Raw genomic sequence first — 27,061 nt, 5'->3', positions numbered from 1 at the left:
ACCCCAACCCCACCCCTGACCCTACAGGTAAAACCTCTGCATACAGCCAGCAGTGAGCAACCATCTGCTAAAAATTCCTGCAGAAATTCTTGGACTCTTAGTCCAAAATTCATGGACTCTTAGTCCAAGAAGAAAAATTCTTGGACTCTTAGTCCAAGAAGAACTCCTGTCCTTCCAGTAGGGCAGGAGTTCTTCTTCCCTACCTTCCCTGCTGGAAGGGCAGGAGTTCTTCTTGGACTAAGAGTTGGATCTCTGTGACCCAATGTGCATCTTCATTATACTTGAGTGCATCAAACGTCTCATGGAAAATCTTCAGAGCACCCACAAGGAAGGGATTTGTACCACGTGTAAATGGGTTTATTTCTGAGGTATTTTAGTGCCCTGCTGTGTAAGCTTAAGAGAACCTCTGGATTCACTAGAAATAACTCAGAATGTATGCAAATAGCTGTACAAAGTTGTGACAAGTCAGTCTAATACTTTCTCAGATGTTTGGTTAATTAAACATTTATTATCTTGCATGCTACTAGTTCATGGAAAATAATTAGCAGTGAGATATTGCTGAGCATAAATACAGAGAAGTGAAACTACTCTATGCTCCGACATAGAAATCAATGCTTTAGTTATAAGACAAACTAAAGAACCTAAAAAAAAACTCTGAAAAACCAACCTTCTCTAGGATCTGAACAAGGAATAATTTTCTTGACCCTGTGAGAGTGAGAGATATTTTTCAACATTTCAGTAGCACCTAACATTTTATGGTCAAGGCATGTGCCCACAGAAATCAAAGCAAAAAGCTGAGAGACTTTTCTTTATTACAGGCCCCCAAGAAAAAATAAAAATATCAACCTCCAAAGCCAAATTACTTATAATCAACTCAAAAATAGTTCACAGAGATGAATGTGGTGAGAGGGTGTAGCAATCTATCCACTAATTCCATTTATTTAGAGTTCCTATTCTGCTTTCCTGTGCTGTCAGCAAGCACACAGGGCAGTATTTTTAACTAAATAATAGTATGCAAAAGGATTTACAATGAAAAAAAAAATCCCACCCACTGGGATAAACTCCTAATTATAGATGATAAAAATCCTTGATTCTGAGCCAGTCATACATTAAAGAGATTCCTGTGTACCATCTTACACAGTGTGAAGCCACAGTGTCTTACAGCTTGTAAAGCTGTGAGCACGTAAATACTCAGCTGGTGATAAATAAATTATAAATATAATATTAGCCCAGGAAATTAATTCTTCAGGATATTATTAAGGTCACTACAAAGAACAATTTATCAGGCAGGTAAATTAGACAGGCATCTGCTTCTGTGCTTGCTAATAGAAATCAGAACAGTCAGTGTAAATGATGTTGAATTTTTGTAAGATTTACAGCGCTGTAAATGTTACACTTGTCCTTAAACAACTTTGTTAAAAATCAACATGCATGATTCACTATTCCAGCACAGAGCTCTGATAGCTTGGAGGAATAGTTAGCTGATACCTCCCTGAATAAACTAACACAGTAAATTTTCCAGTACATTTTGTTTTATTTTGTGAGTATTATACCCTCACAATTCAACTAAGACTCATATCCTATTCATTACAAGCAAGGATAATGATGATTTCCTTCTATTTTAATACTCTCTTGCCCATTTCACTAGAGCCATGATTTCCAATAGAGACACAAGTGGGGTCATTTCTCTGGAGTGGGAGTGGTGACTGCAGGTTATCAATAAGCTTGACTAGGAAAGGAACATTATGGCCAACATCTGCCCTCTTGCAAAACTCTTGGGGCTGGACACTGCCAAAATATTTAGGGAAATATGGTCTCAGGGACTGAAAAAAATGGATATCCAATTTCCTAGTCTAGACAACAAAGTGACCTTTCCAAAGTGCCTGATCAGTGTGCTGCACCAGAGAGCACTGAGCTGGGTTTCAGGAATCTGTGACTCAAAGACTGCTCTAGATCATTTCAGTCCCTGAGGGATTGTTAGTCCTGAGCACATCCCTTCTCCAACATGATCATTCTTATATTTGTTATGTTTATATACAGGTCAAATTATTTGAGACAAGGTATGCTGTATTCCATCAGACAAGCCCTGCTCAACAATAACAAAAACATCTCTACATTTTCAATGTTGTGTTCAGTAGAAATCTAAAACATATCTCCATACCAGCCACTGTGAAAAAAATTAACTCCATCCCAGCCAAAACCAGCACTCTACTGCAGAGGTGCCATTTACATGGACACTTCTGTAAAAGGCACTCAGAGTGAATTCAATGAAAGTTTTTATAAATCATAGAGTTATAGAATGGTTTGGTTTGGAAGGGACCTAAATGATCATTCAGTTCCAAACCTGCCATGGGCAGGGGCACCTTCTGCTACCAAAGTCCTGGTCCATAGGAACTTTTTCCAGTGCCTCACCACTCTCAAAGTATTTCTTCTTACTATCTAATCTAGATTTTATCTCTTTCAGTTCAAAACCATTTCTGTTTTTTCTATCAGATAGTAATCTGATAAGAAAGATTGTTAAATTACCATAACCCATACTCAGAACTCCACTGGCTCAAAGTCAGCTTTTCAATGCCATTCATAACAGGATGAATTTATCACAGCAGTTCTTACACTGGGTTTGTTCATCAGGTCCTCCAAGGGAATTTTTAGCTTGTCTCTATGGAAAGACAACCAGGATGCACCAGCAACAAGGGTTTGGTTTACATTCAAGCTGGTCTGACCTGGCTTCCTTCCCATTTCAGTTCCAGTAAAATACAGTCTGGTTTGGGGTCTGACTTTGTTACAGTGAGAACTGGAAAGATCATTAAGCATGAGTGGATTCACGCTTCAATTAACAACAACAACAACAACAAAGCTATTAGCAACAAAGGTATCTTTCAATAATAGCAATTTAAAAAGCTGTCTCTGTTACTCTTAATTATATTTCAGTCATTATTTGTTTTTTAAAGTATTATCTCCTTGCTGTAAATGAGTCAACAGACTGCAGCAGGTAATGTCACAACACAGTTAACTTCAAGGACAAATTTATCACAAGATTTAGGCAGAAGCTCACAATGAGGGAGAGGGAACCATTCTTCTCACAGGAATAGTCCCTCGGGGATTAAATAAATTTGCAAGTACAGTGTTTGACCCTGAACATATGTTAATACTTGGTAAAAGCTCTCTAAACTGGCATTGTCTCCTTCAACAGCACAAACCCTGCAGTATCAGGGAGCTGGGTGAGAATTGCAGCAAGTCCACCTCAGCTTGCAGCACTGGTCTGAATCTCCATCAGTAATATAAATTCCAGCAAACTGAATTTACTGGCATAAGGAAACAAATGTTATTGTATTCCCAGAATGTGGCAGGGAAAGGTTCAGCTCTTTTGCTGTTGGCTGTCAAACAAAGAATCCAATGAGAAAGGTATATAAGCTTTCTCAAAAGTGAATGAAAAGAAAGAGGCACTCAGAGGTTCAATCATGTCACCTGTCTCAAACAGTCACCCTCAAAGAGGATGAAACATTCTCTTGAGATGTCTGCTCCTTTCCACTGACTATCAAAAGAGCATGGACAATAACTTTCAGGTACTGCAATTAGATGATATGAATCCTACTGAAGATACCTGAATATAGAGATACAAAATTGTTGAATTCTATGTATGGTTTTCAGTTCTGATCCAGCCTTAATCTTCAGCTCAGAAACACCCCTTGATCTAAGCCATTAGATTAATTTGCCACAAAGCTTTAGCACTAGTGACTAAAATTCTGCTGCACCCCCTCACCTGTGTTATATTACTATTTCAGCCTCTGACAGAGGTGTTGCATCTTCAGGGCCAAATGAGAGACACTTTTACAGTAAAAGTAGAACTAATATGTAGATAGAACTAATATATGCTATCCATCTTGCTGTAAAACCCTGGAGGAACAAAGCACAGTGATTCCTATTGCAGTGTAACTAAATGAAGTCTCACCCATAGTTGGTAGATTGGCTTGATTTTGTGTGGTGTGCAGCAAAAATGCCCTGTATTTCATCCTCTCTAGAACTTTAACATGTTATAGCTTCATCTACCTCACTGTAAAAAAAAGACTGATGCTTTAGGCTGAAAGGACACAGGTTTATTTTTCAGAGTTTATACATGTAGAAACAAACATATGTCTTATGCACATACCCAAACATATATGCATATATGTGCATTTTATATATAAATTCCTTCATTTCCTAGAGTACAGATGAAGTTATAGCCAAACTGACCAATCCATGAGGAAATTAATGGAGTTCATAAATCTGATGTCCCATGACCCCGCTGTCCAACAGACAAGGACAGCAAGTGACAAAAATCACCTTATCCAACTGAGCTACCTCACTTGAAAGGTGCCTTCCTTCCTTCTGGCCAGGATCAGCAGCAGTAGTCACAATTCCCAAAATATACAGCACACCAAAAAGCATTTTATGCAGAACTTAGAACTATTCTTCACCATTTTTAAGTACAGGAATACAGCAGAGCTTGCAACAATTTCTTAATTGCATTTTAAAGAACTTAATTAGTACTTTATCAAAAAAGCAGTTCTCCAAGGTGTCAGAGCACTCCTACTGCTTTTGTTTTGCATCATAAACAAGCTTACTGATTTGAAAAGGAATTTGGTATTTGGGTATAACTTATAGGGAACTTGATGGGATTGAATCACTAACCCTACAATTTACTAACAAAAATAGCCCACCAGTTAAACCACATTGCAGCTCTACCACTGAGGAAGAAATGTTCTCAACAGACTGGTACATTAGAATTCAATTCTGCTTGTTGGTTTGGTTTATTTAAAGAAAAAAGTAATAAAAAAAAGTTGAAATTCAGTGGCATTTATAAACTACCAGAGGAGAAAGAATGCACCACTTCATATTGCCAAGGGATAGGAAAGGAAATCACTCTATCAGTTGGGTTTAAACTCTAACTAACTAATTAGTAACTAACTAATTAATAACTCTAACTCTAATTAATAACATCAATATCTGTTGCAGTGAGACCATGCAAGGTTTCAAGTTTTACAGATATTACAGATCTGTTCAACAGGATGCCCCATCCCTGGAAGTGTTCAAGGCCAGGTTGGATGGAGTTCTGAGCAACCTGGTCTAGTGGGAGGTGTCCTTGTCCATGACAAGGGGATTGGAATGAGGTAATCCCTTCCAACCCAGGCCATTCTATGATTTTATGATCTACTTACAGCTTCAAAATAAGCCATTAAAACTTATGTGCCCAGCTTTGCTTTGATGACAGAAATAAATAACACAGGCTTCTAAAGACAGCTCAGCTGAACACAGAACTGGAAGCAATGGTTTCATCCCAGATCTTAAAAATAGGTGATCCCACCCATTTTGTTCCAGGTGTTGATGTGACACCTTATCTAGCTCTGAACACAGTTTTGTCTTATAGTTCTGTTCTGCCTGTGAAACTGTGATGTACTTGATTCAACACCTTGAAATTGTCTGGTTAATCTGTTTGAAGAGAAAGCTGAGGTTTTGTGCCAAACCTTTTCCCAGGTGACAGAGGCAGCCCATTACCAGCACACACTTCATCCTTCTGTGAAATCCAGGACCTGCCATGGGACCCCCAGACTCCCTCATTAGGCTGAATCACAGGGTCTGCAGCTCTCATTGCAGTTACTCCTCACAAGACTTTGAGGCTGGAATTTATGGAGCCAGGAGCAAAAGAAAAAACCCACCAGCCCTGAGAGACCAAGCTCACCACTGCTATAGTGGGTTTACAGAAATATTCATTTTATAAGGGTCTGGGGGTATCAGGAAACCCACTGGGTTTTAGAAGTATAAAATCTTATGAGTTTATTCTTTATTACATTGCATGCTCTGATACAGATTCAACCTTTTCTATAATTTTCCATAAATTCTACCAGGTCCATCAGGAGAACTGGGAATAAATCTCCCTAGCACCACCAGACTTTCCCTATCCTAAAAAGAACTACATCCCCAAATCGAGGGAGAGCAGAGGAAATCTTTAACTTGCAGGTGCACCTAACCACAGCAGGCAATGGTCTATTCCATTTATAGATTGTGATGGGAGTTACCATTAGATTTTGATGTGAATAATCACATAAAGCATAAAAATTAACTACAAAGCAGGCTTAGAACACTAAGGCTTTAAGTAACCTGGTGTCCTTTCAGTGTGAGGTCAGTTTAGGGGTTGTAAATGAAGGAGGAAGAAAGGCCTGACTGTACAAATCTGCTGAAATTTAAAGTATTTAAGACTTGTGAAGGCCACATGCCAAGGGTTTTCTCCTCATTGCTTTGTTTTTCTTGGACAGAAAAGCCTGTAACTAAACCTAAAGCCTCAGAGGTTTTTAAGTGCCTTGCCCTAGTCTCCTGCTGAGCATCTGGCCATCTTCAGAGGTTATTCTTTCTGCTGAGCATTCCTCAGCAGTCCCTCAGGCAGAACACACCAAGAGAGACAGTGCTGGCCCAAGGATGAGTTTTCTCTTTTACCCCATCATTTGGGCTCCACTGGAGCAGACAGAAAGCCTCCTTCTGACTGCAGCTGCAGAATTATTGAGCTCCACAGCTGAATATTGAAAATGCTGAGCATCCACAGCTCCTGCAAAATCAATGTGGGCTGCAGGCAGGGTTGAAAACAAGATACTTCCAGCATATAAGAATATGTTCCAGCTTTTTGCCTGTTCCTATTTCTGTATTTCTCCTTCACTTCTATATTATTTAGAAATGGCTTCCACAGTCACCACATTCCCTCCCCCCCCCTTTTTTTTTCCTTCAAGCAGCACATTACTTTTTCATAGGGCTCTGAGACCCATGCTCTTCCTGATTGTCTCAATATTTCTTTCTAAATCTGGGACTTACTTTAACCTGAGTCTTTGTCTTTACAATTATTTTTACTGTACATCAAACATTGTTCAGAGAGCTTTCTTGTCTGAAATGCAAGAAAGCCCATTACAATTTAGGGGAGATGTTATCATCCAGGCAGATTCTGTGATTTCAGACAAGATGTTGGCAGTCCAGAGATTCACTGTTTTACATAAAGCGATTGCCTGTGGTTTATGATGCTATTATTTGTCTGTAACTGCTGAAGACAGAAGCTAGAGATAAGAAAGGCAAGTGCAAAAGGTTTAATTGATCTCATTTCATTATATTCCTATCTTCAGAGTCCCATATTAATATTCCAAGTGGTCTGTATGAAGTTGCAGGTATGGAACAGATTCCTTTTCTCACAAACTGCATCAAAGAAAAGAAGTAAAACCATTTTCTGTCACAGACTTATTTCTAAAACTCTGGATTTTGGATGACTTTTGGATTCATATCTTTTCTCCCTCAGCAAAAACAAGAAATCAGGCCACAGATGCTGAAATACCCTCATCACCTGAAGGCAATGTCTAAGACATTGCTTTTTCCAATGTACAAGGGAATGAAAATAAATCAATAAATCACTCTCTGAAACTCTAACAGAGCTAACATCCATTCTGGAGGAGAAAAGCTACCCAAGTGCACAGAAATATCAAAGTGCTGCCTGGAGGCACTGACAGACAGTCTGTGTCTAAGTGAAGGTGGTGGCAGCTTGCTCATCCCTCCTACCAACAACCCCCAGCCAGACACAGCCTGTCTGAGGAGGAGAACTCTGCCATCCCTCCCTGAACCAGCAGCAGCTGAGGCAGCAGTAAAACAGCAACAATTATGTGTACTGGAAAGCCTGTCTAAGGAAAATGGGACAGGATCCTGAAGAGATCCATCTGCAGTGGGATATTTTCGTTAACCAAGATGTTTATTCAAGGCAAGCAAGTTGTGCTGAAGCCTAGAAGTGGAGTTTGAATGGGAAAAACCCACCCAGAAATCCACTTTACGCACAGCATAAACCAGAGCACAGCAGATCACAGTCTCAGGTCTGCACTGGGAGCACATAAAGGATTTTTATGTTTTCTGAAGTCCTTGATTAAAGTTCAACAAGCTGATATGAGCTAGCACTGCACCAAAGGACACAATCCAGGTCTTCTGCTCCTAGTTAGCTGCTCTCACCTTGTGCCACTTCCTCCCCTGGGACAGCATGGTGAAATAAATCTGAGTAAAAACTAATCTGGGAAAGGAAACAAAACATTCATTGGCTTCATGCTATAGTTCATGGTGGGGCCACATAGATGCATCTGCTGGCAGATGGGAGAGGGAAGTTAGGAAGAATAAGATTTTCTTTTTTAGAAGTGGGGCTGGTCAAAAAACAGCACTGTTGCAGATCTCAGAATAAACCTATTCATTTCAGAGTACCAAGCAAAATAAGAATTTATTTTGAATCATGGAATTGTTTAGGCTGGAAAAAAACCCTTAAGAACATTGAGTCCATCCATTAACCCAGCACTGCCAGGTCTACCACTAAACCATGTCCCCAAGTGTTACATCTGAATGTCTTTTAAATACCTCCAGGGATGGTGACTGCACCACTTCCCTGGAGAGTTGCTTCCACTGCTTGACAATCCTTTCAGTGAAAAAAAATTTCTTAATATCAGTCTAAGCCTTCCCTAGTGAAACTTGAGGCTGTTTCCTCTTATCCTATTGCTTGTTACCTGGGAGAAGAGACAAATCCCCACCTGGCTATGATGCCTTGGAATGGCTACCTAGAATAGAGGCTAGACAGAGTTAGAAAATAAAGTAGGTATTTATTAAAGGCCCTCAATAGATAGAGTTTGGTACCTAGAATAGAGGCTAGACAGAGTTAGAAAATAAAGTAGGTATTTATTAAAGGCCTTCAATAGATAGAGTTTGGGCAGTGCAAAACCCTCACAGAGGCTACACCCAAGATGCACAATGGTCACGAGTTTTTCAGACAGATATAAGTTTGGTCCATTAGAATATCAGGGGTTAATTGTCCCATTACAGCTTCAGGTAATGAAGTCACATTCCCCCAGTTTGCTTCCCCCCATTCACTTTTGTTTGTGCTTTTTGGGGTCTGAGGCTGAGGCTGTCCTTGGCTGTCAGGCCTGGAAGGATTGTTTTGTCTGACTAAAATGTGAAGAAAGCCTACTAACAATCTATATGGAGTTCAGTTATACACTAATGCAGTACAGGACCTGAAAAATATAAAAGCTAGAAACTTAAGGCATCATCCTTTCAGGGAATTGTAGAGAACAATAATTCCAACTCAGCTGCTTTCCTCCAGGCTAAACTTGCAGTTCCCTCAGCCACTACTCCAAGGACTCATGATAAAGACCCTGCACCAGCTTTGATGCTCTTCTTTGGACATGCAATATTTAAATAATGTGGAGATTACACAGTGCCAGAACAGAGCTGTAGCTATGATCTGGGAGAACAATCACTTCTGCATGATCTGTGGAGAAAGTAAGGGACAACCAGCAGCCACAGCTCATCCACAGAGTTCAAAGCTGCCTGCCAGACACCAGCTCTGGAACCATTTCTCTCTAAGCTGGTGATGACTAGACCAAGTGGAAAATTAAATCTGAGAGTTTCAGACATTTGATTTGAAAATAAAAATTTCTGTAAATGAAAAAGAATATCTGAATATCTGTGCTGTGCTTCCTGGAGCCAAAAGATACCAGACAGTCCCTCAACTAAATGAAAAAGAATATCTGAATATCTGTGCTGTGCTTCCTGGAGCCAGTCCCTTAACCAAATGGTAGAAGATCACCACTAAACACACATTTTGTCTCCTCACATCCATGAAAAGCCTTTTTTTTTCTTTAGTTTCAAGTAAAGAATAAATCAGTTGGAAATTCTGTCACAGACCTTTCATGCCTTCACAGGAAACTGCAATTAGCCAGCAAATGTGGTGATGAAAGGATGAGTGATCCTGTCATGTACCATGAGTGATTGCTGGAAGATGGAGATGTTACAGACCTTGTGAAAGGCACCACGACAGCTGTGGGAGTGCAGCTTCAAGAAGCAGCAGGACACATCAGAGGTGACATCAGCTGGGTCACTGCCCAGCTGCAGCTTTTTAAAAAGCAGCAGTTGTCTGCTGAGCTTTTTACGACTTCCAAAGCCATCTGAAAGCCACTAGATTTTCAAGTGATGGTCAAATTCTTAGTACCTGCACTTAATCTGGACATTTTCTTAAGCAGCAAAATGTGCAATATACCCTTAGGTGTTGATATGTTCCAATATCTCAGTATTTTTATGAGATTTGACTGCACTGATAAGTCTGTTAAGAAGTGTCAATCAAGAAATGGCAATTCAGATACCTACCCTTTGCCTACGTTTCTGTGCATGAGGTATTTTTAACACTAAAGGCCAAAAAGTAACAGCTTGCTGTTCTTCTGTGAATATATCATGAACCTGGGCAAAGACAACCTCAAAAATAGACATTTCTGAAGCTTTCAGACTATCCTTTTGATGGATGTTCAAGGTGTTGCTTTGAAGGCTGGAAGCCCTTCATCATCAGTAACAGAATAGGGGTAGCATATGTCTTATATTTTATGCACTTCATACACTACCCAAAGTCAACAAAGACATGTAAAAATAGAAGTATAAATGTTGTGAATCATCTGGACATGTGACTGCTTTTGATACCTTATCACAGACCTCACTAAATCAACAGAAATCAATGACAAACCACTGGTACCAACTCATTATTGAAACAATTCTGCCTCATCTCCTTCTGTTTGCAAAGTATCTGAGATTCATGTGATGACTGTTCTTTGGTCTAGTATATTTTCAAATATTCCATAACTGCCTGTTGTTATCCCTACAAGATATAAGCAGGAACTGTATTTAGGAAACATGAAGCATCTTTGGAATTTTTAGCAGAATGTATCTCTCCTGCTTTCCTGTGAAAGCATCACCCATTTTTGCCAGCCAACTATAGCCCAGAATGTAATGGAGATGTGTGGCAAAAATATCTCCCCCTGCCACAATGTCCCACTGAGCAGACATGAGTTTTTTTGATTATACTATGCTTACTGCCACAAGATCAAATGGGAGCTAAAATGCTCTTAATGCCCTCAATGACATCTTCTTAGCAATAAATTCCATCAAATATAGCAAGATGGAATGACAGAGTCTAGGCCAGATGTCCAGGGGGACCTGAGACAAGCGATTCTGAACAGCTGCTGGCATGAAATCCAGCATTTGCAACACTTCACAACCCTGTACATTTCAGTAGCAGTACCAGGGCTGGAGGACTCATCAAAAAAAAACTTCCTCCTATTTCCGCCCTTTGATTCATGTGTCTCTCTGGAGCTTACACAGGATTATGTCTATTAAAACCAGAGCCTGGCTGTGGCAATATATGCTTTTGTCTCAGAATGTGCACAAAATAAACAGCAGCTTGGCATGAGCCCTGGTCACGTTTTCCACCCACCCTGTGGTTTGCATGCTCATGTCTTATACAGAGCTGTCATTAAAACCACTGAAAGCTGACTGCACCAGCTGTTAAAAGTTTGATCTTCTAAACATGTAGAAGGCCCAGCCATCATAGTGAACTCCTTTCCTGTTCCTACTGCATGAACATGGAATTTAAAAGTGGTACATGCACAAGAAATCACTTGGTCCTGTTCTCCATCTCCATTCTCTCACCCCCCAAAGTACCTCACACATGCAGGTAACAAAAAAATTAACTGATCTCTAACAGAATATGAGGTGCTCTCATTACCTCATCCTCTGTTTCAGCAATATTTTCATGGGTTTTTGGACCTGATCTATACATCTTGCCTCTTGAAAGCTTTTTGCATGCAAAGCAATACATTAAATAAGTATGATAACTCTGATTCTGCTAAAAAGCACCTTCCCTGTTTTAAATGAAGGAAAAAAAAATTCAGGGAAGACTCTGGGATTGTGTATTTAAGGGTAAAATGTTACTATGCAGTAGAAATTGCAGTCAGAGGTGAGAAGTGGGATTATGGGAGAGGAGTAGTTCCAGTACAGAAGGAGGCTCAGGAGCTGCTCCAGGTGCCAGAGCAGATTCCCCTGAAGCACCTGCACAGCCCATGGAGAGGCAGCTGTGTCCCTGCAGCCCAGGGGGGTCCATGAGGGAGCAGAGATCCCCCTGCAGCCCCTGCAGGACCCCAAACAGAGCAGGTGGATGCCTGAAGGAGGTTGTGACCCAGCCCATGCGAGAAAACTCCTGGCAGGACCTATGGACACATGGATGGAGGAGCTGATGCCAGAGCAGGGGAAGAGTGTAAGGAGTCCTCCCCCCCAGGAGGATGGAGCAGCAGAGATGTGTGCTGAGCACAGCCCCTATTTCTCACTGAGCTCACCAGTGCAGGTAGAAGATAACACCTTGGAGAGTGACTGTCATCCAGGGTGAAGGATGCTCCCAGTGATCTTTTGCAATCAAAGGAGAAGTGTTATGCTGGCCCATGTGGGCACAGGATGGGCTCAGAAAGCCACAGACAGAAGGTATTATACTCTGGCAGCCAGGTAAAAGATTTTTTTGAGCAGGCAACAAATGATGTCCCCAGGTACAAAGTAGAGTAACAGTAAATTCTGTTACTTTCCACTTGCTTTGGAAAGGGAAAGTAACAGAACGGCGAAGGAAAATCACATTTTTGGTGTTCAGCAGCTGCAACAGGAAGTTGTTTGAGTTGTTCAAGTGTGCCACTTGGAAGGGTTTACCATTTTCTACTAGAGCCCAGTTGTGTGAATGATTACATAATATTTTTACAGAAAAAAAAAACAAACAAAAAGCTCCTTCAGTCTGCATAGCTTACAGTTATTATTCCCCATGACTTCCATTTGTTTGGGATTACACCCTCCATTACCCATTTATGTTTAGGCTGTAAAAGCAGAACATCTTGATATTGCTGGGTAATGTCAACTAAACTCTGCCTGCTTGCACTTGTCACTCTCTAAGGACCCTACATAAGCCCAGAGCTTTTTTTCTTACAAAGGGAGGTCACAGAAAGCAATAACAGATCGTCACAACATCAGCTACGAGGCCTGTTCACAGCAATCAAACACACAATGCAAAAAGCAGCAAAACCAGGCAGCTTTCATGTAGCCACTAAAAACAAGAGAGTGATTTATCAGTGGTGGAAGAGCAGGGTGTGTGATTGCTGTTCCTATTAAAGTGCTGGGAGATAGCAGCCACAATGCCATTCCTATCCTCTTCATCAAGGAACTGGAAAATCAGGGTCATTTATGCAGTGCAAATCCCCCCCACTTTTCTCCATTAAACGTCATTCAAACATCACCAATGCTTGTGCTGTTGGCAGACAGAGCACTCGAGAACACCAGTTGTAGAGCTGAGATGGTGAAAGGCAGAAAAGCACAAACATCCTTTTGCTTCCTTAAGGATCATCCCCAGCAGCACCCAGAGCATTCTCTTCACAATACAGTGCTAGAAAATAAGGGGGAAAAGGGTCCTACACAAAGTAAACCAAAATCTGGATATAAATAAGCTGTCACCATTCATATTCAGTAGTCCAAATTATTATAAAGTAATTTAACTATGTAAGAGCCAAAAGGGAATTCATGGTTTACTGTGGAAGCTGACCTATAATTAATACTAACTTGCCAGAGAACCCCATCACATCTCCTGTAGTAAAATCATAGAATCACAACATCAGAGAATACTTTGGGTTGGAAGGGTCCTTAAAGATCACCTAATTCCAAATCCTTGCCATAAGCAATACTCCACTAGATCAGGCTGCTCAAAGCTGCACCCAGCCTGGCCTTGAACAGTGATCTCTTACAGAGTGGAACTGAGTAGGAGACACGAAAATAAAGAAGCATGAAAGAAAACAATCATAGCTTTTCATATCTATATGAAATTAGCATATCTAATATTCATATCTATGCTAACTGAACCTGTTCTAATTCTGCAGAAAAAGAAAGCTCTACTTACTCTCACAGAGGCGCCTCCTCAGCTTCCCCCGAATTTTATCGATGGCGTTGTAATCAGAGACATGAAACACGTGAGCAGACTTGGGCTCTGAAGCAATCTCATCAAGTTCCTCTTTTAAGGCTTCTCCAACACCCACAGCAAAAATCCTAATCCCAGCCTGATGGGCTGCAGTGGCTGGATCCAAGACAAAATCCTGGCTCCTTCCATCAGTCAGAAGGATAGCCACTTTTTTAACAGTTCGATCACTAAGTCTCCCACCGGCTTCTTTGGAAAAACTGTAGGTGGTGATGTACCTGAGAGCATCTCCAGTGTTCGTGTTACCCCCATAATACTGGATCTGTCGTGCAGCCTCTTTGATCTCCTCACGGGTTTTGTACTTTCCCAGGTCGAACTCTGTGGTCGGACGATCGCTGTATCGCACCACCCCGACACGGGTTTTGTCTGGGCCAATCTCAAAGGTTTCCACCAAATTAGACACCCACTGACGAACTTTCTCAAAGTCTTCTTTTCCGACGCTGGAGGAGGCGTCCAAGAGGAAGACAAGGTCGTAGTGAACACTCTTGCAACCTGCAAGAGAGGCAGGACACATTGCTAAGGGGAGATGAACGCAGAGGACCAGACATACCAAATCTTCCCTTGACACAGCTCCCTAGTGAGCAATTTGGAGGAGGCAGCAAACCTTCTCCTTATCCTGCAGAGGAAGAGCAGATTCCCAGCCCTTCTTCCTTGTGATTCACCTCATCAGTTTCAGGACATCTACAGAGCAGCACAGACTTCACTTTGAAATGCAAACCCTTTCCCTTCCTCTGCTTCTAACTACTTCTGCTCAATCCTTCAGCTACACCCCCTGCATGAAGATATTTTTCTCTGACTTCATTGCAGTGCCTTTGCTCAGGCAGTGCTCTGGAACGACCTGGACAGATCAAAAGCCCTGTCCTGACCTTGCCTATGCCAATCCTGACCCTGAGTAATGAAGCTTTCATGTCCCCTCTTGCATTAACGTTATGATTCATTTATGCTTAGCTAGAAGCAGTTCTTTTTCCCAGCATGATATGTTGAGGTAACAGGTCTATAACAAGATTATTTCGAATATGAGGCTTTATGCCACTGTCTGTTGACCAAAGGATGACTTAGTGGATTTTGGAATGTGTTCCAGGACAACAAAGGGCAGCTGCCTTGTGAGGGAAAAGTTCACTTACCCCCACAACCATCCCTTTGCCTCCAACCATGATATTTGCAATGTGAGGCCTGTATAATCCAAAACAAAAAACTATTTAAATTGCAACTTGCTTGCCTTATCCACACTGGTTGCATACTTGTCAGACACTCACAAGAAAAATAGAAGAAAAAAAAAAAAAAAAAAAAGTAGATCTCTCAGGAGATGTTTTTTAGCTGTTTCTGGGTACATGCAAGTCAGGAAGCAGTAGGTCCATATAAGTGTCACTGATGCCCAAGAGGTATCAATATAATGCTCCAACTGGACAAAATGTATATAAATATGCTTATATTTATTTAAACCACTATTATAGACCGTAGATTTTTAAGACTGAAAGCTTCTCTACAAAGCCAGTTTGGTCACAGCTGCCAACCCATTGCTTCTCCAGAAGTTCTTGTCTCACATTGTCTCAAAAAGTACAACTGCATGGTGGACCAGTGGTAAAATTACATATTTCCTACTGAATTCCAACATTTGAACCTACAGGAAAGTCACAAAATCTTCTCTCACACTCAAGATTTTGACACAAATTAGCTCTGGCTCTTTGCTCATCCCAGGGTTGTCACCCTGCCCAGAATAAAAGAATTCCACAACAGCCCATGGCTCTGGAAAGGAGAGAGTAGATAGCTCAGCTACACAGAGAGGATTTGCCTTCAGAAAAGAGAAAAAGCATTACAAAAGAGTAGGTCAGTGCTCAAGGCATTGCATGATGACCATGAGAGTGATTGGAGGTACACCTGGAGTGTGGCAGGTGACGAGAAAGGAGCATCACCTGCTGCTGCATTGACTTCTGTAGCAAAGCACATCCCAGTACATCCCAGCTGGGCCTGTGGGAACAACCTCTGCACACAGGACTGGGATGACATTGGGACCAGACCATCCACAGGGGATCTCTTTGGAAACAATCTGTTGTTGTGGTTTAACCCCAGCTGGAAACTAAGCACCACACAGCCCCTCACTACTGCTCTCAGCAGATCTGAGGGGAAGATAATTGGAAAGGTGAAAGGAGGAAAACTCATGGATTGAGAGAAGAAAGTTTAATAATTAAAATAAAATAAAATAAAATAAAATAAAATAAAATAAAATAAAATAAAATAAAATAAAATAAAATAAAATATTAAGTTGTAATTATGAGCAAAATAACAAAGAGATATAAATAAAAGCCAAGAAAGAGGAGTGATACAAATGAAAACAGTAGTTCACCACTGTCTGAGTCACAGTCCCCAGGCAGGAGTCTCCAGCTGTGTCCCCCCAACAGCTTTATTTCTGAGCATGATATGGTTTGGGATATCCCTTTGGTCAGTTGGGGGCAGTTGTCCCATCTTTTCCCCCTCCCAATTTCTTGTGCTCCCCAGCCTCCTGGCTGGTGGGAGGAGGAATAAAAAGGCCTTGGCTCAGTGTGAGCTCTGCTCAGCAGTAACAAAAACATCCCCGTGTCATCAGCACTGTTTCCAGCACAAATCCAAAGCACAGTCCCAGAGCAGCTACTGTGAGGAAAATTAACTGTATCCCAGCCAAAACCTGCATGTGGGACTGTGTTCTGTGGTGGCATTTTGTGAGTGAGGGAGTGCTTGTCCACTAACTCCAGAGCAAGAAAAGTCTGGGAAAACTCTCTCGAAGGCAATCTGAGAGTGGAGATGATGGTTTATACCATTTTATGTTTTGGTGTGCAAGTTAGAGCTGTGTATATCAGCTGGGCCCTCAGTTGTGGTTCTGCTTGATTTTTGGAGAATATAAAAGGTAAAAATATTAACAGTAAAAGGTAAGAAAGAAGCTTACACTTCCCTACCTTGTCTCCTTCCTAAATTCATTATTGTATTAATCTATTCTGGCTGAAAGAATGTTAATTAGGTGAGACTAACTAGAGAGCAACACCCGCAAGACCTTCCTGTTACTTATTTTAATGACTCTCAGCAGGTGAGACAACAGCAATCTCAAAACAAACAGAACAGACAGAATGAATTCTGTCTGTGTTCAAGGGCAATGAGCCTTAAAACAAGGGGGAGTTAAGGTTTAAAAAGTGATGCCTATTCAAGGCAGTATTGCAGGGATGAAAAACATGGTCTTTCAGGATCATTATTTTTTTGGCATTGGTAATTCTTTGCTTACAGACCTGGTGGCAGTGAGATGAAATGCTGCAGAAATGCTTTTAGTAAATATTAATCTGCATTTTCAGCACTCTAATGTCTACTGCTGGACAAAATTTATTGTTTTCCAAGAATGCCATAACAGTACTTTTTACCGGCAGAAACAATTCTGTTCATGTTAAGGGAATATGGGAGATAACTCATAGAGAGCAAAATTTCAGTTTTGTAATTGCAGAAATGCTCTCTGGGAGCATGATTCAAGGAGTTGTGCTCATCTACTCAGACACTGAACCAACTGTTTTGCAATATTTCCTTTAAAAATAGTTCACAAACAAGCCATAAGCCCAAAATTATTTAAAGTAAGCACAGAATGAACATATAAATGGCTTCACTATATTCTGCCTGTGACAGGTCCAGAAGCAGGAAAAAAAAAAAAAAGAGTGAGATTTCACTTTGTTTGTTACTAAGTATTTATTTCTGGTAAATTTCACCCAAAAAAGCCATAAAAAGATCACATAAGAAAGCTGTAAAGAAGCTATTCCTTAAACTGGAAAAGGTCTTTTTTAGACCTTTCCTTTCTTATAAATTACCGAAGCCTACAGAATAGCATCTTTCCTAGAAAAAGAGACAGAAAATCTCCATCTCAAAATGCCTTTGAACTCTTATGAAAAAATTGTGTGGGTCTACAACCATTTTTCATTTGAGGTGTGGCATCACTGATGTCAGATAACTCTTCTTGCTGCCACACAAAAACCAATGTGTCCTTGACAAGGATCCCTGTAAGAACAGTCCTCAGCTACACCATCCTCTAATGCACTCAGTGGCATTTGGGGGAGAGTGTTCATGAGCTCAGGCCAAAAGCTGTGCCAGAGACCATGCTAATAACCAGACAGGAGAGAAACATAGAATTCTAGAGTCATTTAGGTTGGAAAAGACCTTTAAGATCATGAAGTTCAACCATTAGCTCAACGTTGTTAAGTCCATCACTAAACCATGTCCCTAAGCACCACATCAATGTGTCCTTCAAATGTCTGGAATCAAGGGAGGGTATGAACAGTACTGTGGCCCTGTTTGGCTCACAGGAAAGTCCCAGCCAGGCAGAAGATTCACCAGGTCTCATCTGACACCCACAGGAGACGATGGAAGAAGTGATCTCCATGCCAGTGTGGGGTGGATGGAGCACGTCCAGAGCAAACTGTGGTGAGCTGCCCCTCTTGCTTTGGGTGGCTGAGCTAAACTTTCTAAGCCTGCAGCAGAACCAGAGACCCCAGGTAAATCACAGCCTTGACTCCTGAGCTTTCTCCATCCCTAAGGTCTGTTTTATGTATTTCCAGCAGTAAATGTCTTGGGTTGTTTATAGATTTCCTCCTAGAACTGATGGCTTCCCAGCCATGGGAGAGCCCAGCAGCTCCGGGGCATGTGGCAGAGAAGGGAATGCATACCTGCTCTTTGTGCCTCGGCTCTGTCCCCACTGAGCACCAACGTGAGAAGAACCAAGAGATGGGGCACACGGCATCTTCCCACCGTGGGCGTATCCATATCTCCTTTCTCACATCAGCTCGTCTTTTCTCCGGGGTGCGAAGCTTGCTCGAAATCCAACCCGCAGCCTGGAAAGGGAAATAAAGAGCGAGTGTTAACTCACAGCAGCACAAACGGCAGTAATGATGCAAGTCATGAGAGCAAAGTTTTGGAGAGTCGCCTCTTCTGCCTGTCATTTTACTTGACTAGACATAAACTGCTCAGACAAAGAGGCAGGAGTTCACCTACTTTTCAAAAGCTATACTCGTTCACTGGCTCTATTCACTGTGAAGCAGCTGAATGGAAACAGGAGAGAGATTACCAGATTATTATACTTTAATTGAGCCCACTGCCAACTACACAATCAGCGCACTGGAGTGGAAACCATTCCTGACCTGGCCCTCCCACGCATTCATCATTAGGAGATACACAACACAGAGCCCAGATACAAACCACTACAAATCACACACACAACCCGTTGCCACTTCACCCATCACTGCTTTCAGTTCTGGAGCCCCAAAAATGCCAAATGCTAAAAATACTCCACTGCTTTCATGTATGTATTTGTTGCCATCAGTCCTTCTCTGTAGGAGTGAACTCAGCAGTTTCAAAACACGTCTTTCCACTATTTAGCTTAAAGATGTACAAAAGCTCTGGGTTATCTTCAATATAAGGTCTTTGGTTTGGGTTGACTTTGAGTGGAGTCACTGAAGTCAGAAGGTATTGCAAGAAGCCAGGCAAAGTGGCTGGGCTGTTAAAAGTTAAGCTGTGTTTTCTAACACTAGATCGACACTTTAAAAAAAAATCTGCTCTTGCTCTGTTTTATTATTTTCCTATTATATCATAAAGTCACTGCAGTTTGATCTACTGTTTGCAAACCCAGAAGGTAGAAACCAGCTTCCATTCTGCAGCTCTCACTGCCTGAGGCATTATTTTTAAAAACTTCTTCACATCTCCTGATTCTTTCTTATCCTCTTTAAGGATTCTAATGATTTCTTTGTCCATTTTCTTGGGGAAGTTCTTCCTTCTCAGTCTTTTAACATGCATGTCTGCTTCTCACTGTTAATAGCTGGGTAGAAGTCATGAAGGGGACACTGTCTGATGTAGTTCATTGCTGCAGAGTCAATTATGCCTTCTAGGGTATTTCTTTTCAAAGCAATAAGGTTCTGTGGGAATCACAGACAGGAAGAATAGTGGCGTCAGCATTTGTTCAAAACCCGTTTTGATCAGTCAGATGTTGGGCCTATCTCTACCATGTATCTCAGCATGTTGTGCTGGTTTAGGAAATTAAAAAGGGAAAAAACTTTATGAAGTTGTCAAGATGTCGCTATAAATCCTTATCCCCACAAAAAGTACAGGCTCTTTCCAAAAGATAAAAAACAGGTTATTTTCAGAAGTCTGTAACATATGCAGACAAGGAGAAAAGCAATACATATAATAAACTCTTCACTGTAAATAAAATTTGGAAGTATCTGCCAGTAGTGGAACATAAATACAAGAAAGATTTTTTAAAAATCATATTTATTCATGTACCAACCCTAAATACAGAGGACACAATCAGGTGCTGTAGTTTGCACCTCAGCCAGACGATGTCCCTACCAGACAGTGAGGTGCTCAGGTCTGAGCCAGCTGGAAAAGGCTGCAGGGTAAAAAAGGCATGAAAATACCACTGTGCCCTACAGGAGTTAGAATTTCCTTCTAAATAAGCACGTTATTGAAATACCAATCAGGCAGCCGCCTGCAGAGGGATCAGGACAGTCATGACTTAAAATATCTGTGGGAGCCTTCAGCCCAAGGTTTTTACTCCCCTGGATTTTTTTTAGGAAACATTGTTTTTGGGTACAAGTGATGGGACAGCAGGTTCGTGGCAGCAGCAAGAGCTGGGAAACCAGATCTGCCAAGAGACATCCTGCACTTCCAGTGCTGGGCTGAAAACGTCCTTGCTCCGTATCTGGGCTTGCACGGCTGTGAAGTTTTATAAATACATTCTTAAAAACAGTGCTGGCCAGCTGCTAACCCACACGAGGCCAGGATAAAAGGAGCAGAGCACCAGCTGGTGTCAGTCAGCAGAACAGCTCAGGCTCTGTGAGCAGCAGATGCAGCTTGGTGGATGGGGCTCGCGTGGTACAAGAGGGATTCTACCCCAGCAGAAGGACTTCCTCCACAGCCAGGCCTGAGGGCTCTGCCTCTAAGGCCTCATTCATCTCCCCTCCTTGCCAAAACCCTTCAAGGACTCATTTCTGCATTTTGAGTGCAGCAAGGTGTCTCAGAACGGCCATTTAGGCTAAAAATAGTGGGGGGGGAAGCCACAAATCAAATCAGAACATCTGCTTAAAATCTATAATCATAACTTGTGGTGGCTTTAATACACATTTATGGTTCGATATTATTCTTGCATTCAAGCCAAAGTATATAATTTTATCCACTTTTATAGCACAAAGAATTGAACCAAGTCTCTTAACTTGCAGCTACTTTATGTACAAATGTACCAGTGACAGAAATTGCCCCTTCCACATCAACGGGACTCATGTCATGGCAATGAAGTCTTCAGAGGTGTTATATGAAAGGTTGGAAATAAAATATTTTTAGCTATGGCTTTTCCACACTTGTTTCTTTCCCACCTCAGTCAACCACTTTGAGACTGAGCCCAGTTTGAAATTGCAGCAGCTGATCACTATTTATTTCCCTTTCTAGGAAAAAAGTTCAAAAAGGACCAAAATTGAGACAGTTTAGTTTTCAGAGTGATCCAAGACTAAGAAATTCTTTATATTTAGCCCTATTTCCAAATGGCCAACATGGATTTTTTTTTAATTACTATTATTTTTAGTTCAGCCTATCATGTGGGAATAATTTTGCTCAAAGAGGCCTAAGTCAATGTACATAATTTAAAAATATCTCCCATTTTATTTTTATTTCACAAACATCACTTTGGGATTCCCTTGTGATGCATTAAGGGATATTGCAAAAAGAACTGACAAATCCTATCACGTCCAAGTTTATTACTGAACTGTGGACTCTGTGTCTGTCTTTTTTAATAGTTTAATGGGAAAAAAGGGAGTGAATACTTCTGGCTATATGCAAACATGATGTGGGAATGGCATCCTGGCTGGGAAGTCAGTGAATGTTAGAGTGAGCTCTCTACACTCAAAATACAGGCACAGCATAAAGCTATTCATACCATCTCACAGCTGAACAAACAATATGCAAAAGATAGGCATGAGTTCTATATAACTTTCAGCTTCAGAATGGCTTTTTGGGGGGGTTAGTGTAGAGTTTTGGGTCAGCTAGAATCCATGGTAAGGTCTCTCTAGTTTTGAATAATAAGTAAATACTCTTTGGGGAATGCAGGACAATAAACATCAATTTTAAAAAAAGAAGAGCCAAAGGAGAACTTGGATTTCTTGTCTCAATACTGCAATTCAGAAAACAAGGATGAAAAATGTTCTTGTGCAAAATGAGAAGCAAAATTGTTTAGGATTGGCATCTTGAAAACATAAAAGGAAAGACACAAAGAGGGGCAGACACAGAGAATGTGGCAGAGAAGAAAACTTCATGGCACTTCTGGGAGAAACAATTTGCACTGGCTCTGGATATACCCAATCTCAGCCTCTCCAGACACTGCTCTTCTGTCCTGGTTTGAGAGATGCCACAAACAGCAAAACCCACGTGAGTGAGAGATGGAACAACACAGAACACTTTCTCTGATCTCCTTCATTCTTCAGAGGAGTGATTCAGCCACAAATATTCATACAACAAAACAAAATAAAGCTAGAGTCACAGTAAAACAAGCATTTCAGGAGTGTGATTTAATAAAACTTTTTCTACCTCATGTGAACAAAAGTTCAAAGACCCTACAGGGACAGTACAAAGACCACTGAATCAAAGCTGAATGTTAAAAGTATGCCCAGTTATGTACTTTAGACTCCTCATTAAAATATTCGAGCTCTTACTTGCATTTTACTAAATTATACCACTGAATTGTTTGTCCTACTGTTAAATTCAAGGGGGGCTGATTCTATTATTGTGCTTGATTTCATCCATTCGTCTGCTGCCACTGAACATCACCATATGCCATATAAATGTTGTAACTATGCTGGCATTCATAATGTGATTTTAAATGTCTTTGGTATGCTCCTCTGAAGAAGAGGTTAGCTGGGGGTGAAAAAGACAGTGTCCAATTATACAGCTTTTCACACACACACAAAAAAGAAAAACAAATATAAAACCCAGCACACTAATACATCTGACATCTTAGTAGAGTCAGCTTGTTGATTGTGCCTCTTCCAACTACTGAACTAAGCAATTTAATTATCTAAATTATTGCTGATATGAGCAGGAAGCCAACTGTATAAAAGAGAGATGGGACTTTCTTCCCTGCTGATCATCCCATGGGTCGTATATCTTTGTTCAATGATTTTTAAAGAAATTATCCGATGGCATTTCTGGAAGATGTGCATCTTCCCAGGCCTGATCCGAAGCCAACTGCAGTTAATGAAAAGAGGGACATTGATTTCAGTGGACATTGTTTAAAAACCCATGTGAATAATAGAGCAGAAAATTCTCTGCTAACCCAGAGCTATTCCTGAGGTACTTTGCTCAACTACAACTGAGACGAAGTCTGCTGAAATCAAGGAGGAGAGTGTCAGCAGACCCACAGTATGCTGGATGAAGCTATTCATGCACCCTGCTAGCAAAAACTCTTCAACATCTGCTCTAAGTGCTGGTGAGGCTGCAGGGGGTGGGACATCTCTTCATTTGCAATGAATGAAGATGATAGAATCACAGAATTGTTTGGGTTGGAAGGGATCTTCAAGATGATCTCATTCCAACCCATGCCATGTGCAGAGATTTCCACTGGACCAGGATGCTCAGAGATCCATCCAGCCTGGCCCTGAACACTTCCAGGGATGGGGCATCCACAACTTCTCTGGGATACATCACATTTTAAGAGCAACTTCTATCCCAGTCCCTAAAAAACTGATCAGATGCAGAGTGATGGTTAACATGAATGTGAGCCAAAGCAGTTTTTCAGCTTTATGGGAGATGAAATAGGGCAGTGGGAAAGATCAGCAGACCATTCCATCCCATCGATTTGTTTGCCTTTGCTGAACTCTATTACTGCCCTGAAGTACTTGGTGCTGGAACTGCCCAGGCCCATGAATGATTAATATTGCTGCAGTTGGAAGTGTTTGATTGTGCGAGAAATAAAGTACATACTGATCATTTAGGAGGGGAAAAATAATAGATGGTTGTTCCCTAAGTGATGGGTACCTGTCCAGGAGACACAACAAAACAGGAGTGGAAAAAATATCCTAAAAAGGAGCATAGCCAAGAGTCCTAGAGGGCCATGAAGCACACTCCAAGGATTAACTAACACGGGCATTTCCTAATTTGCAGCCTGAGAAATGTTCCTTTAACCTCTGTGGTGCTGCACGTGCACACACAAGGAGCCCTGAGGGAAGGTCAGAATTAGAATACAGCTACTCTTGACTCCTTAACCTATGCTTGGATCAGGCATTCCACAAACTGACCCCTCATAAATGCGTTTACCACAGAGGCTTTAAAACAAGCCCTTACTGGTTGTCTGCCAAATCCCTGCTATTCTAAAACATCCTCACTGCTAGAAGAGGACTTTGCAGTGTATTTTTGCCTGCTGCAGCCACACAGTGTCTGCAGGCTGAAACCTTGATGCAACATCCCCAAGTATAACTTTTCCGTGTTTTGCCCAGAGGAAGTAACTCCAGATTTAAATTGTACTCTTGCATATCAAGCTTAGAAATCTTTCTACTTATTGTCCAAGAAAACCCCAAGGTAACCTGCAATCAAAATCTGTGACTTTAGCTTTGGCATCATTGACCAGACTGTCAGGAAAATCTCCACTGCACCCTATGAATGCTTGTGTTTATGGACCAGCCAAGTCCATAAAGGGTGACCCCTTCTCACTTCAGCCAACAAGGAGTTTGAATTTAAAAATAGGTTCTACATCTAAGAGGCTGGTTCTGTATAAAATACAGTTCCTCAAGCATCTTGGTAAGCCTTACTGAAATAGTTATCAAGGAAAAGACTCATGGAAAGTGTCTCAGAGTTGGAAGGGATTACAAGAGCTGATAAGGAGAGGCTGATAAGGGGAAGCTTTGCACATCTGATCTAGGAAAACAATGCCTGAAAACAGAGTTTGCCCAAGAATCAGGCATCAGCACCTGTAGCACTTGTACTGACAGCTTCTCTCACCATGTTTATTTACTCACTGGCAAAGGCAGGAAGAATACCTTGAACTGGAAACTGAAGCATTGGTTCAATACTTCTAGATGCTTTAAAAAATATATAGCAAAGTAGCTTCTCAGGGCTGCATTTTATTTGAACTTTTTCCCATTTTTCAAATAAATTTTTCCCTTTAATTGTTACTTACTTTCCCCTGCAAAGCTGTAGCCTTCACCTCTATAGCATGGACCAGGGAACTAGCAACAGAACACTCAGAGGTTGGTTGACTTGTCATAATCTCATTTGCACTATCCTCTTCTACCCCCAAAATATTCTCAGGTATATCATTCAAGTCACATAGATTGCAAAAACATATTGGTCGATATTCTGCCTCTGCAGTGCCTCATCTTTTGGGATGCAAATTTACTTGAATCTTGGGGATATTAACACAATAATATTATAAGATACATAAAAATTTAGGAACGTTCTTGGAAGAAAACACACTCCAAACTACATTACCAAGTAGCAGGTGCACAGCTCAACCACCCTAATAATGACTGTATTACACAAGGCCAAATTAGAAAACATTGCCTATACTTTTTTGTCTTCTTTTAAACCTAGCACAATGCTGAAATGTCTCTCATGTTGTTGCTGAAGCAGGGTTTGCAGCACGCAGACCTCCTGGAAATGGAAAATCCATCACCTGAAGATAATACAAAGCACACTGGCTGTTTGGGGTGATAAATAACATTATTCCTAGAGCTGCATACATTTAAATTAACCTCCACATCTGTCTGCAGGATGTCCAGATTAAAGAGGAGTGATACAAGCAAGACAAAGACCAAAATGATCTCCAGAAAAGTTATGGTAGGACGAGTTTGTGATGGAGTGGAAAATCCTGAGATTTTTCCTCAATACTGCATATTCAAACTTTCCTTAGTGCAGTATGTATGGAACATGTTGATTTTGTACAGGGTCACAGAACACAAGTCCTTTGGCCTAAGCCCCGTAAACCTGTACTGGCAAAGTCCTACAAATCCCATTTCCTCTCAAGCAGAGGCCAAACTGTTCCAACCTACATTAGCTATTAGGAAGAAGCCTTTAACACTGAGCCCCTGAAGGCTATTCAATATGAGAGTACTCCACTCTTACAGGGCCAATTTCCTGCTTTTTATATCCTCATGGAAGTTCTTACAGCTCTTGGAATGAAATTTAATATTTTCTTTTTTAGTACAGTCGAGGATTATGTCAGTAAAAAGACCCATATGTAATGGCTTTATATAGTTAGCAAGCAGAGCTGGAGCAAGGAATCAGGATGGGGTAACAGCCTAAATCTATTTGGAAAATAGACAACATACTTTCTAACAAAGAGGAGCCTGGTGAACGCATTTCCCAGAACTCTTAACTGGGGCAAGGAAGAATTGCTCTGCATTCCTTGCTCTACCCCTTGTCATAATGGCCTGGATAACCAGAATCCCTACAAACTCCAGAAATGAGCTCATACCCATTGTCTGTCACTCTCAGGGTTATTAACAGGGCCATGCTAATTGGATGTGTACCACACACTCACCTACCACTTCCCAACATTCCTGCTGAACTATCCAAATGACAGAAAATTTCCCAACTACAGGAATGTGAATGCCTCCTACTTGAACCACGTGTGCGAGTTCCTCCTCCATGTGTTCCAAAAAGATGATGGATATCTAATGTAATGAAAGTTTGTTCAGAAACAACAAGTGCATTTGATTAAGAGATTTAGTACTGCAGAGTCTTTCCATGGTACAATTTGCATGGTCTTGACCTTTGTAATGAAACCCAGAACTCTACTGTGGACACCAACACACCAGCAAAAGTGAACGATCTGTGAATAAAGGCCATGAAAATAAGAAATATCTGTAATTACTTGTGGAGATACAGATAGCAGGGTTGCATCTGCAACTCTGAACCTTTCCATCTCCATCCAGCACTCCCAGATTTTGTATCCACTGCCTGAAACTCACCCAAGATGAGAATTTCCATGCTCTCCTTCACTGAGAACAAGCACAGCCATTTTTATTTTAAAACACCAGAGTGAAAAAGACAATTGAACAGATGTATGGAGCTTGCAGGAACCCCTTCTCCCCAGGTGCTCTAGAAACAGGCCAGTCTTTACCCCTCTGTTGCAGCAGGGCCCCAGGGTAGAAAGCCATTCACAGTTAGTTGACATTGCAACAAAGCATTTTGAGAACTGACCCAAACAAAAAGTGGCACTGGAAC

At 41.2% G+C, this 27,061-nt stretch overlaps 1 protein-coding gene across 2 annotated transcripts in view; it reads right to left on the bottom strand.

Moving 5' to 3' along the window:
- The window catches only part of COL22A1 (collagen type XXII alpha 1 chain), a 238,530-nt gene that overhangs the window by 192,305 nt on the left and 19,164 nt on the right, over positions 1 to 27,061 (bottom strand). For both annotated transcript variants that reach the window (XM_039731540.1, XM_039731541.1), the window contains exons 2-3: positions 18,529 to 18,693; positions 13,784 to 14,350 (exon numbers count right to left, since the gene is read on the bottom strand). In XM_039731540.1, coding sequence (XP_039587474.1) covers positions 13,784 to 14,350; positions 18,529 to 18,625 — 664 coding nt within the window. In that variant the 5' untranslated portion in view covers positions 18,626 to 18,693. The remainder of the gene's footprint in view (positions 1 to 13,783; positions 14,351 to 18,528; positions 18,694 to 27,061) is intronic.

This window comes from Passer montanus, unplaced genomic scaffold (assembly GCF_014805655.1).
Source record: "Passer montanus isolate IOZ18808 unplaced genomic scaffold, ASM1480565v1 scaffold78, whole genome shotgun sequence".
NCBI classification, from domain to species: domain Eukaryota; kingdom Metazoa; phylum Chordata; class Aves; order Passeriformes; family Passeridae; genus Passer; species Passer montanus.
The sequence above is the reverse complement of the archived record's forward strand: the minus strand, read 5'-3'. Positions and strand labels throughout refer to the sequence as shown.